Genomic DNA, 12,558 nt, shown 5'->3' with positions numbered 1-12,558 from the left:
TTATTCGGTTTAGAGCAGTTTTACATGTTCTGCTTTTGTAGTTTGGCGGAAAGAGATCTAAGTCTGTTCACCAACTGCCCATTGCTAAATCGACTCCTTTAATCTAACAGAAGATGTGTATGCTGCATGACTGAAATACAGAAGCACTAAATATTAAAACGTCTCATTTGTTCTGATCATTGGGTGGATGTTCTAGATTTAATTCAGCCATTGAAGCGAAACTACCATTTAATAATTAAAAGACTTGGAAACCTTCAGATACAGCATTGGTTGGCCAAACAAGCCGTGCGCAAAAGGTGAGTCGCGCGAGGGCCCCAAGTTGCACTCCACACCGAGAGCCGGGCTGATTGCGAGTCACCCTACTCGCTCCGCCCAGCACAATCTGGATCACGCCCTCACTGGTCATTTAAATACCCAGATGCCGGATTCACCCGCTGCCCGGGACTCAAAGGCCATGCATGGGAGACCTCACCATGGCGTTGTTAAGTACTGGTTCACACAAACATGGACCAGGCATAATGGCACCTCAGTGGGGTCTCGCAGGCCAATGGAAACCCCAGATAGTCGGGGACAGAGCTGGCTGGTACCCTGGCACTTCTCCAAGCACCTGGGCGTCTTGGCAGGGCTAGCCTGGCACTGCCAGGATGCTCAGGTGCCAGACTGCCACTGTCAGGATTCAGGCAGGGGGCTTTGCCAATTAGAGTGGGGGCTCCTGGGGCCTCAATAAGGTTGGGGGAGTGAGGGGGATGGTATTGATAAAGCCAACAGGGGTCTGAAAGAGGGGGGGGAGATAGGGGCTGCATATCAAAATGGCGCCCGACCTGCGATTAGCTGTTCCTGCTGTCGAAATCAGCCCGCCAGCAGGAAATCTCTCTAATTGCGGCCTAGGTGGAGAGAAACTCCCCTAGGCCAAAAAAAAGCAAAGTGCCGCTGAATCCCTCCTCCCTGTCTTAATGGTCAATGTTTGGTCAATTTAACTCAGCTACTGGTCAAGGCAATGGGGTTTCACCACCTGCGAACTGGTAGGGATGCAGTGGATGTGGAATCAGCTATCTTAATATTTTGACATCATTTTTGTTTTCATGTGTATTCAATGATCTCAATTACAATTTGACGTTAATAGTTTCAATTTGGAATTAAGTTTGATATCAAATTTGATGGCATGCTGAAAGCTGTTCCCTAACGCTCAAAGCTGTCCCCCCCAGCTCAAAGCTGTCCCCGCCTGGTCAAAGCTGTCCCCGCCCGCTCAAAGCTGTCCCCGCCTGCTCAAAGCTGTCCCCGCCCGCTCAAAGCTGTCCCCGCCAGCTCAAAGCTGTTCCCGCCAGCTCAAAGCTGTCCCCGCCAGCTCAAAGCTGTTCCCGCCAGCTCAAAGCTGTCCCCGCCAGCTCAAAGCTGTACCCGCCAGCTCAAAGCTGTTCCCGCCAGCTCAAAGCTGTTCCCGCCAGCTCAAAGCTGTCCCCGCCCGCTCAAAGCTGTTCCCGCCAGCTCAAAGCTGTTCCCTAACGCTCAAAGCTGTCCCCGCCAGCTCAAAGCTGTCCCCGCCCGCTCAAAGCTGTCCCCGCCTGCTCAAAGCTGTCCCCGCCCGCTCAAAGCTGTTCCCTAACGCTCAAAGCTGTTCCCTAACGCTCAAAGCTGTCACCGCCCGGTCAAAGCTGTCCCCGCCAGCTCAAAGCTGTCCCCGCCCGCTCAAAGCTGTTCCCTAACACTCAAAGCTGTCACCGCCCGCTCAAAGCTGTCCCCGCCAGCTCAAAGCTGTCCCCGCCCGCTCAAAGCTGTTCCCTAACGCTCAAAGCTGTCCCCGCCCGCTCAAAGCTGTCCCCGCCCGCTCAAAGCTGTTCCCGCCCGGTCAAAGCTGTTCCCTAACGCTCAAAGCTGTCCCCGCCCGCTCAAAGCTGTCCCCGCCAGCTCAAAGCTGTCCCCGCCAGCTCAAAGCTGTCCCCGCCAGCTCAAAGCTGTTCCCTAACGCTCAAAGCTGTCCCCGCCCGCTCAAAGCTGTCCCCGCCAGCTCAAAGCTGTTCCCTAATGCTCAAAGCTGTCCCCGCACGCTCAAAGCTGTCCCCACCCGCTCAAAGCTGTTCCCTAACACTCAAAGCTGTCACCGCCCAGTCAAAGCTGTCCCCGCCAGCTCAAAGCTGTCCCCACCCGCTCAAAGCTGTTCCCTAACGTTCAAAGCTGTCCCCGCCCGCTCAAAGCTGTCCCCGCCCGCTCAAAGCTGTTCCCGCCCGGTCAAAGCTGTTCCCTAACGCTCAAAGCTGTCCCCGCCCGCTCAAAGCTGTCCCCGCCAGCTCAAAGCTGTCCCCGCCAGCTCAAAGCTGTCCCCGCCAGCTCAAAGCTGTTCCCTAATGCTCAAAGCTGTCCCCGCACGCTCAAAGCTGTTCCCTAACGCTCAAAGCTGTCCCCGCCTGGTCAAAGCTGTCCCCGCCCGCTCAAAGCTGTTCCCTAATGCTCAAAGCTGTCCCCGCTCACTCAAAGCTGTCCCCGCCCGCTCAAAGCTGTCCCCGCCCGTTCAAAGCTGTCCCCGCCCGTTCAAAGCTGTCCCCGCCCACTCAAAGCTGTCCCTGCCCGCTCAAAGCTGTCCCCGCCCGCTCAAAGCTGTCCCCGCCAGCTCAAAGCTGTCACCGCCCGGTCAAAGCTGTCCCCGCCCGCTCAAAGCTGTTCTCTAATGCTCAAAGCTGTCACCGCCCGGTCAAAGCTGTCCCCGCCCGCTCAAAGCTGTTCCCTAATGCTCAAAGCTGTCCCCGCCTGTCTCAGGGTCCATTCTTTCCACCCCACCCTTTGCCCAGATCTCATGGCCTAATCTGCTTCCAACCAGACTCCCCCAAATTCTCCCTCCCTGCAGCCCCTCTCTCCCCACGTTCTAGCCTCCCTCACCTCTCCCTCCAGTTACTCTTCCTCTACATGCACTCTAGTCACTCACACCCTGCACTCTAGTCACTCGCACCCTGCCCTACCCTCCCTCCAATCCCAAGTATTGGGGCCTCTGAAGTCAGGCTGGGCTTCCAAAGTCCAGCTGGGCCTCCAAAATCGGGCCTGGCCTTCAAACCTCCTCAGGGCTCGTTGCACGGATGGGAGGGGGATAGGAGTGGTTGGGGGGAGAAGGAGGGGTAAGAGGGGTTTTGGGAGGGGAAAAAGGGGTGTGGATGGGAGGGATGGGAGAGAGAGTGAGGATGGTGGGTTGGGGGAAGGAGTGTGACCCTATACACTGAATACATAATCACTTGGGGCATGGGAAAGATTTGGCATTATATAGTCACATTTCATTGTCATCACTGCAGGATGGCAAATTAATGACTCTATGTCAGTTGATAACCATCATTTGGTATTGCAAGTATGGTTCTATGTGAAAATGAAAATAATAGCTAAATATTCCGTCCTGAGAGAAAATGAAAGAGCTGGATAGACAAACGATTGCTTGTGAGTGTAAGTGAAATCAAATGATTTGGATTTAGATTTGTTTATTGTCACGTGTAACGAGGTACAGTGAAAAGTATTTTTCTGCGAGCAGCTCAAACAGATCATTAAGTGCATGAAAAGAAAAGAAAATAAAAAGAAAATACATATAAGGGCAACACAAGGTCCACAATATAAATACATAGCCACTGGCATCGGGTGAAGCATACAGGAGTGTAGTATTAATCAGGACAGTCCATAAGAGGGTCATTTAGGAGTCTGGTAACAGTGGAGAAGAAGCTGTTGTTTAATCTGTTCGTGCGTGTTCTCAGACTTTTGTATTTCCTGCCCAATGGAAGAAGTTGGAAGAGTGAGTAAGTCAGGTGGGAGGGGTCTTTGATTATGCTGCCCGCTTTCCCCAGGCAGGGGGAGGTGTACATAGAGTCAATGGATGGGAGGCAGGTTCGTGTGATGGACTGGGCGGTGTTCACGACTCTGAATTTTCTTGCGGTCTTGCCCCGAGCAGTTGCCATACCAGGTTGTGATGCAGCCAGATAGGATGCTTTCTATGGTGCATCTGTAAAAGTTGGTAAGAGTCAGTGTGGACATGTCGAATTTCCTTAGTTTCCTGAGGAAGTATAGGTGCTGTTGTCCTTTCTTGGTCGACGTGGGTGGACAGGAGAGATTTTTGGTGATGTGCGCACCTAGGAATTTGAAGTTGTCAACCATCTCCACGCCTGCCCTGTTGATGCTGACAGGGGTGTGTACAATAATTCGCTTCCTGAAATCAATGATGAGCTCTTTAGTTTTGCTGGCATTGAGCGATAGATTGTTGTCGTTACACCACTCCAGTAGGTTCTCTATCTCCCTCTACCAACCTCTCGAAGCACTTCATTACAATTGATGTCAGGGCCACCGGACAGTAGTCATTGAGGCACGTTGCCTGGTTCTTCTTTGGCACCGGTATGATGGTGGTCTTCTTGAAGCAGGTGGGGACCTCGAAGCGGAGTAGGGACAGGTTAAAGATGTTCGAGAACACATCTGCCAGCTTGTCCGCGTAGTCTCTGAGTGACCAGGGATCCCATCCAGACCCGTCGCCTTCCGAGAGTTCACTTTCAGGAAGGCCGATCTGACTTCGGATGGTGGGTAAGGATGTGTTATGGGCTGCTGCCGCACTTGACAGCGTTTCGATGGTTTCCTGCTCGAACCGAGCATAGAATGCATTGAGTTCATCGGGGAGGGTTGTGCTGCTACCAGAGATACTGCTCAGCTTTGCTTTGTAGCCAGTTATGATGTTTAGGCCTTGCCACATCCGACGAGAGTCTGTCATGCTAGTCTGTGACTCTAACTTGGTTTGATATCTTGGCATCCCAGGTGGCTTTGCAGAGGTCGTACCTGGATTTCTTGTATAGGTCAGGGTCGCTTTACTTGAACGCCTCAAAATGTCCTTCAGTAGGGAGTCAATCTCCCGATTAAGCCATTGTTTCCAGTTGTGGAACGTAGGTACTGCTTTCTTTGGCACGCAGTCGTCCATACATTTGCTGATGAAGTCTGTGATGGTGGTGGCATACTCATTTAGGTTGGTCGCTGGGTTCTTCAATATGGAGCAGATGGCAAAATGACTGCACTTGAGAGCAGGTAGCGTAAGCAAATAATGTCAAATGATATGAGAAATTTGGGGTAGGGAAGTTCCCATTTGTTATGCAGTGATTTCTGCTGAACTGCATCAATATTGATGTCAGGGCTCTACTGCAATTTTCTCCATGTGATATAGCCCACCAATAAACAAGGATTACATGTGAAGAATGACTACTTGGAAAAAGTATATGCATGGCATTGTCCAGTAGGAATCAGTACATTAAAGAAAGGAAGGATAAAAAAAAGGAAAATAGAGGGCACATGTTTTTTTATTTGAAAAACCACATTAAAGCTTAAAAAAAATGTACATAATATTCATCACCATTTTCCCCTTCTCTTTCTTCCTATCACCAAACAGGGGGCAAATGTTATTGTTAATGCCAGCAGCCCCGAGGATGTAGACTCGACTGCTATTCGTCAGAAGTTGACCAATGGCACAATGCACATTTCGAGCCCGGTTTTGCGCCGTCTTCACCTGAAAGAGGACGACGAATTGCTGCCCCCAGTGGTGAGTAGAAGTAGGAGAGTTAAATTTTTACCACGGCGGCAGGAAAGGGAGCAGGGCTTGTTTTCAATTCGGAAACTCATCCCCGGGAGAAATTAATTAAAGTTAAGATTTTCACGTGGATGAAGCATTAATTTGCATGCGGGTGGGTTTCCTATCCAATTAAGGGTGACGGGCCAGCTGGCAATCAAAGATCTTCCAACTGAAGCACCCAGCTGCAGTATAAGGTAAGTAGCAGCGGGTGGGGGATGCTTCAACAAGAAGGTGCCCTCTCAGCTTTGATTTTTCAAAATTTTAATTGAAAATATACAAAAAGCAGCCACTGCCGATGGACGATGGGGGAAATCCCTATAAAAGGTAGCCTTTAGGCTGCGTTCCCATCAAATGAGGAAGGGAGAGCCTGCAGGCCTACCAGGAGCACTGACATCCCAGCATTCCATTGGGTGTCCAGCTCCAGAGTGTTGATCTGCCCCCACTGCGCCCCCCCCCTTCACATTGGAAGACTGGCGGCTGACTGGAAAATGTCAGTTGGCCTCCTAGATATATCTATGACACCAAATTGCAGGCCCATACCGTGGATGCAGGTGGCCTCTGGGCCCCTGACAATAGCCAGTACCGGGAGAGGCGTCTCAAGCCAGACTAATTTTCGGTGCCCACATTCCCAATTTCAGAGCACCTGAAAGCTCAACCCAGAATATCTGATCTTACCTAATTTAATGGGTGTTGGAGAACAGCAAGGGAAGTGATGAATACCCAGGGAAGAAGATAGCAATTATCTTCTCAACTGCATTGAAATAAGTTTTTAACTCAAATGTTATCAATTCTAATAAATAGATAAATGTATGAACCCGTCCTCGTCATTTCTAATCAAACATGAAGCAGACAATCAGATTGTGGGGCATTAGGGTAAAATAGCAAACTACATTGTGGGGGCAATCTTATGGCCGTGTCATGCCTGACTTGGGACATGACGCGGGCGCTAAATCTCACGTATGGCCTCTCAAGATTTACCGGGCTCATTATGCCTCGTGAGATCTAATGGGATCTCGCAAGACGTCGCGATGCCCCAGATTTGCATATTCAAGTGAGTAGTTGGCATCAGTTAAATATGTCTCCGCCAGATATACCCAACGCCCAAGTCAAAATCCCTTGCCTCGGAGACCTCAAGCCGGTGCCATTTAGCACTGGGGCGAAATACTCCCCTACCCGGTGGGGCAGGGGGTACCGGCGTAGCAGAGTGGCGCCAACCACTCCGGCGTCGGGCCTCCCCAAAGGTACAGAATTCTCCGCACCTTTAGGGGCTAGGCCCGCGCCAGAGTGGCTCCCGCTCCGCCAATGGCGCCAAAACTGGCTCCAATGGCATTTGGCGCTACGCCGCCCAGCATCGGGGCTGGCCGAATGGCCTTCGCCGGTCCACGCATGCGCCGGAGCGTCAGCAGCCGCTGACGTCACCACTGGCGCATACGCGGTGGAGGGGGTCTCTTCCGCCTCCGCCATGGTGGAGGCCGTGGCGGCGGTGGAAGAAAAAGAGTGCCCCCACGGCACTGGCCCGCCCGCCGATCAGTGGGCCCCGATCGCGGGCCAGGCAGACCCCGGGGCAACACTCGCGCCGCCAATCCCGCCGGCACAGAAGTGGTTTAAACCACGTTGGTGGGATTGGCCTGTCAGCGGCGGGACTTCGGCCCATCGCGGGCCGGAGAATCGCCGCTGGGAGGACGCCGATCGGCGGGGCATGATTCCTGCTCCCACCGATTCCCGGGTGGCGGAGAATTCCGGCCACGGCGCGGGCGGTATTAACGCCGGCCCCAGGCGATTCCCCGACCCTGCGGGGGTTCAGAGAATTCCGCCCCTGGTCTCCACAAACGTATACCAGGCGGAATGGTACTTGAGTGGGTCTCAAAGGCGACCAGAGACCCCTGGGTGGTGGACTCTGGGTAGAGTCATATCCTAGCACTGCTAATACCACCTGGGCGCCTTGGCATTTCCACCCGGGCACCCTGAAAGTGCCATTTGGGTGTCACCCTGGCACTGCCAGTGTGCCCAGGTGGCACTGGCAGGGGCACTGCCAGGGTTCCAGTCTGGCGGTGTCAAGATGCACAAGTGATATCCTGCCCACACTGGGATGCCCTGCCTTTATGAGGTTGCCGATGGTTGGGCTTTATGAGGTTGGGTGAGGGGGGGCTCAAGGGCCCCCTAATTGGTACGTTGTGGTGTTGGGGGGGGGGGGGGGGGGCGAGAAATGGCACCCCGGCCTCAACCTGCACTGGCGATCTGAGCTCCTCAGTGCAGGAAATGAAGACTAAGTGTGGCCTCGGCAGGGCCTTCCTCACTGAGGCCCCAAAAAAAACAGATTCCCATTTAATAGCGGGGTCATTCTCGGCGCTGCAAGTGTCGGGAAGCACCTGGCTAAACACGCCCATAATGGGACTCTTTTTTTCATCCCGTTAAATCGTACCCTGAATGACTAAGTCAATTTGGGGTTGGTCTGGTATCTGTCATGAATTGTGGCAATCCACCAGCTGAAAAGCCAGGGTCAAGCCCGCCTCCGCCAGCCCTTGAGGCAAGCTGCATGTTTACGTGAATCAGGCAATTACTTACCTGAGGTTGCGACTTCTGCCCCTCAGAGATCACTGGTGGCACGGTAGCATTGTGGATAGCACAATTGTTTCACAGCTCCAGTGTCCCGGGTTCGATTCCGGCTTGGTTGACTGTGCGGAGTCTGCACATCCTCCCTGTGTGTACGTGGGTTTCCTCCGGGTGCTCCGGTTTCCTCCCACAGTCCAAACATGTACAGGTTAAGTGGATTGGCCATGATAAATTGCCCTTAGTGTCCAAAATTGCCTTTAGTGTTGGGTGGGGTTACTGGGTTATGGGGATAGGGTCGAGGTGTTGACCTTGGGTAGGGTGCTCTTTCCAAGTGCTGGTGCAGACTTGATGAGCCGAATGGCCTCCTTCTGCACTGCAAAATTCTATGATCACGGGCTGGATTCTCCGTTTGGGAGACTCTATGTGCTGACAAAAGCTGTACCGATCCTCCATCTGGTGGGGGACTAGCAGGCACGCAGCATAGAGCCCCTGGCTCTAGCTGCGGATACGGCTGGAGAATTGCCGGGTCTGTGTCTGCGCATGTGCACGACGGCGGCCTGCAGCGGCCGCATCATGCAACACCGCGCCGGCCGCCCGCGGACTGGGCCTGCCCTTTGACCAGGCTCGCCACTCCCAGACCAACCCCCACCAGTGCCCCCAGCCCCCGCCAAAGCCCCCCTCCCCCCCACCCGCGGAACAGCTCCCATCTGACTGTGGCGGCCCTGGACACAATCCACAGCCACCACGCCAGGTTCCCGGAAAAAAATAGGACACGTGTCCCACGCCGTCGGGAACTCGGCCCATCGGGGGTGGAGCATCAGGGGAGTTCCTCAGGTGCGAGTACGCCGTTTTGGAGGAGGCTGAGGATCGCAAAAGCTGCGGATATCAGTGCCAAAGGGATTCTCTGGCCGATCGCCGAACGCGATTTTGGCGTTGGACATCGGAGAATCCCGCCCGATACGCCTTACCTCCAAGAGCTGCCATTAGATCAATGGACCAGCATCTCGTTAGTCCCGGCAGCACCATTGGGAATGATGTTCGCTGCTGGTACTGTGGCAATTACCAGACCAAACCGGCAATGTTTGGGAGGGTGAGTGATTGAGGGGCTGAGGGAACTGTCTTCAAGAGGGATCAGCCCTTTCGCTGGGGCTGTCCGTGGGGCACAAGGCACCCAATCAAGAGACTTCCTTCCCTGAGCAAGCAAGCAGGCAGCCAGCATCTAGCTGGCATGGGCACCCCCACCACTGGTAAAATGCCAGCGACAGTGGGAAGAGACGTTTAACTGGTCAAAAATTAGCCTCTTGGGGCTCTCAATTGGCCCAAAGGCAGGCAGGCCACCCGATTCCTACCCCGCTGCTGGTAAAATACCAGCTATCCGACCAAAATGTACTTACCTCTGACTGCCAGCTTGATCCAGAATGAGGACGTAAACTTCCAGCCAGAGTGTAAAACATTTGGAACAGTTGGTCCAGGAGCTCTAACAGTCATGTTTCATTTACTCACTCTTGAGGCACACAGCAACACAGTTGTGTCGCTATTCACGTTACCTGATTTCAAGGTACAGAATCGTTAATATTCTGCCTGAATTTAACCACAAAGGGATGCAGAACCAGAGATAATTAGCCTCTACTTCCTGCCTGCACTTTGAATGCCTGTGGATATGACTGACTGGTTTATTCTTCTGTGCTGCAAATTACAAAGAGGAACTAGTCAAAGGTCTCACTAGCTCCTGCACAGCATCTCTTTCTTGCGATACTACCAATTGATGTTTTTTTTTGTAAATGTTCACGTTGCAGGGCACAACATACCAGAAGACCAATGCTGCAATTGAAATGAAGCGAATCAACCGAGAATTGTTCTGGGCACAGGCAAAGGTACAACCCCTCATTGTCACCAACTGAAAATCAAGGGAGGCTTTGCTAACTGTGCAAGAATTTCAGTTTTGTAAAGAACAATGCAGATTCTTAATTATACTACTCCCACATAATGATCTTTCAGTAAGATATTCCTTGTCTGAGGAATGTGCAGAACATCACTCGAAGTCTCGTGGCAGGGAATAATATTTTAATGAGCAATTTTGCTGGCCTGGTCCGGATTGCTCTGAATGATTGGGGTTGCCTACATCTGCTGTAAATATCCTGAGTCACCTATATCTGACCTGAATCAGTCCAACTGCACAATCAATTGTTTTACTTTATTTATCTTTAAAAAAACGATTTTAAAAACAATTTTGGTGCTAAAATAGCAATGACACAGCACATATTAGCATCCGTGGATTCAGCAGTCTGTGTTTTGGCTGTGTTTCAATTGTGGAGCTTTGCTGAAAATTATTCTCCTCTCTTCTTAGACACCAATTTCCTTCACAGGAGTGGATCACAATTAGTTTCCTGATCAGAGGCAGTACGACACCTCCCCGTCCCTTTGAAAGCAAATGTCAGGTTGCAGATTGATAGTGAAGATGAGAAATTGGTAATTGTAAATCACTGTGGGCGCAATCGAACCAAAACAAAAACAGTCCGTTAGGGGTGCCATCCGATTTCTTCACCACCCCAACACAACCCCCGGAACCCCCCCCCAATGCCCCAACTCACCTCCAAGGAGGTCCTCGGACTCCCCCGCACCCCACCTCATACAGGCAAGGCGTCCGTAGGCCCAATCCACGGCGTGGACATAATGCCAACTCTGCATCTTGGCCAGTGCCGCTGCCAGTCTGGCAATGCCACCTGAGAATCATGGAAGTGCTGGGATGGCACCTGGATGGCATTGCCAGGTGGAACTGCCAGGGTACCAGGATGGCACTGCCAAGATGCCCAGGTGACCCCAGCGGTGACAGCATACCACCCTGCCCAGTTTCCAGCCACCTGGGGCCCACCAATCACCTGGGAGACCTCCTCAAGTACTGTTCCACCTGGTTCCCAGTTGTAGGGACTGGGTGCGAAACAGCATCCGGCTGGGGTCTCCTCAGCGAGGCCGTTAGATACCGGGTGCTGGGTAGTTCCGACATCGGGAGAGCTAAGAGAGTTTTGAAACTCACCGGCACAGTGACCGCCAGAAATCCCGGGAAAAGCCTCTCCCAGGATAGGCTGTCCCAGTCCCATCACGTTTCAGGCGGGACACAGCCGGTAGAATGCGCCTTTGACTTTTACTACTATGTAAGAAATGGAGTCCATCTCAAGCAGACTGTCCAAAATGCAGCGCAGGGGTTGGATTGATGCCCCTGAAGCCATTCTGTGTTGCCCCCAGTGCCACTGTTCAAAATGCCAGTAAGACAGGCAAGTGAAGTTGATGATTCTGCAAGGAGTTGATCTTCCAATCCCAGGTTAGTGTCCCACAAATGTGAGAGAGAAACAGTCTCTGATTGAACGACTAGTAATCACTGGCAGCAGTAAGTGTGCTTGTGGGGAACCCCCGGTGGCTTTATGTAGGGGGGAGACATGCACGAGGTTGCTCCAGCTAGAGTACTGCACTTTGTGCCCTTTTCTCTTAATTTCAGGGGTTTTGTTTTGAAAACCCGCATGATTAATGGGATAAGTATCCTACTATGGTGAAATGCCCAGAAAGGTCAGAGGAAAGAAAGTGGGCAGTGATGCACGATCAATTGCACAAAGACGAGAGTTAAATACAACTGAGGCTTTATTACACAAAGATGTGTGGCCTCCTACAGCAGCTGGTGAAATGGCTGCTGTATGGGGAGTACACATATTTATACTCTGCCTACTGGGCGGAGCCAGGAGGCAGGGACTACCCCCGTACCTGCAGTACAGGGCCTTACCATACATACCCTAATATAAACAGCAGTGGTTACTACCACATTCACCCCCTGTTAAATTTGAGTCCGACGGCAGTGGTGGAGAACTATATACAGCACAAGTTTAATATACAGAGAAAAAAAAATTTTGAGTCCAGAACCAATTATAGGTTTAGCCAGTCCGGAGCCTTGATCTGACGTTGGGAGCGACGCAGTGGTGGCAGTGATTCTGGCGTCGGTTGAGTCCTTGCTGACTCCGGGAGCGTGCAGGGATCCTCTTCATCTTCGGGCGTGGGCAGGGGGAGGACGGATGGTCCTGGGGGGGTTGCTGCTGGATGCGACAGGGGAGGAGAGGGTGGCGCCGGGCTGGGGATGTGTGTGTGTGGAACCTGCTGGTGCCAGGTTCCTGAGAGAGACAATATCTTGGTGGCCGTCGGGGTACACTACGTAGGCATACTGGGGGTTGGCGTGGAGTAACTGCACCCTTTCTACCAATGGCTCAGCCTTGTGGAGTCGTACGTGCTTACGGAGGAGTATGGGTCCTGGGGCTGCGAGGCAAGTCAGGAGCGACACACCGGAGGTGGACTTTCTGGGAAAGGCAAAGAAACATTCATGGGGTGTGTCATTAGTCGCAGTGCATAGGAGCGACCGAATGGAGTGCAGTGCATCTGGGAGGACCACCTGCCAGTGG

At 52.5% G+C, this 12,558-nt stretch overlaps 1 protein-coding gene across 5 annotated transcripts in view; it reads left to right on the top strand.

Annotated features, from left to right (window-relative positions):
* LOC119965106 (drebrin-like) overlaps positions 1 to 12,558 on the top strand; it is a 284,430-nt gene that overhangs the window by 220,946 nt on the left and 50,926 nt on the right. For all 5 annotated transcript variants that reach the window (XM_038795409.1, XM_038795406.1, XM_038795410.1 and 2 more), the window contains 2 exons: positions 5,387 to 5,536; positions 9,916 to 9,993. In XM_038795409.1, the coding sequence (XP_038651337.1) occupies positions 5,387 to 5,536; positions 9,916 to 9,993 (228 nt within the window). The remainder of the gene's footprint in view (positions 1 to 5,386; positions 5,537 to 9,915; positions 9,994 to 12,558) is intronic.

Source organism: Scyliorhinus canicula, chromosome 4, assembly GCF_902713615.1.
Source record: "Scyliorhinus canicula chromosome 4, sScyCan1.1, whole genome shotgun sequence".
Lineage (NCBI taxonomy): Eukaryota > Metazoa > Chordata > Chondrichthyes > Carcharhiniformes > Scyliorhinidae > Scyliorhinus > Scyliorhinus canicula.
This window is presented reverse-complemented; position numbering and strand designations above follow the sequence as displayed.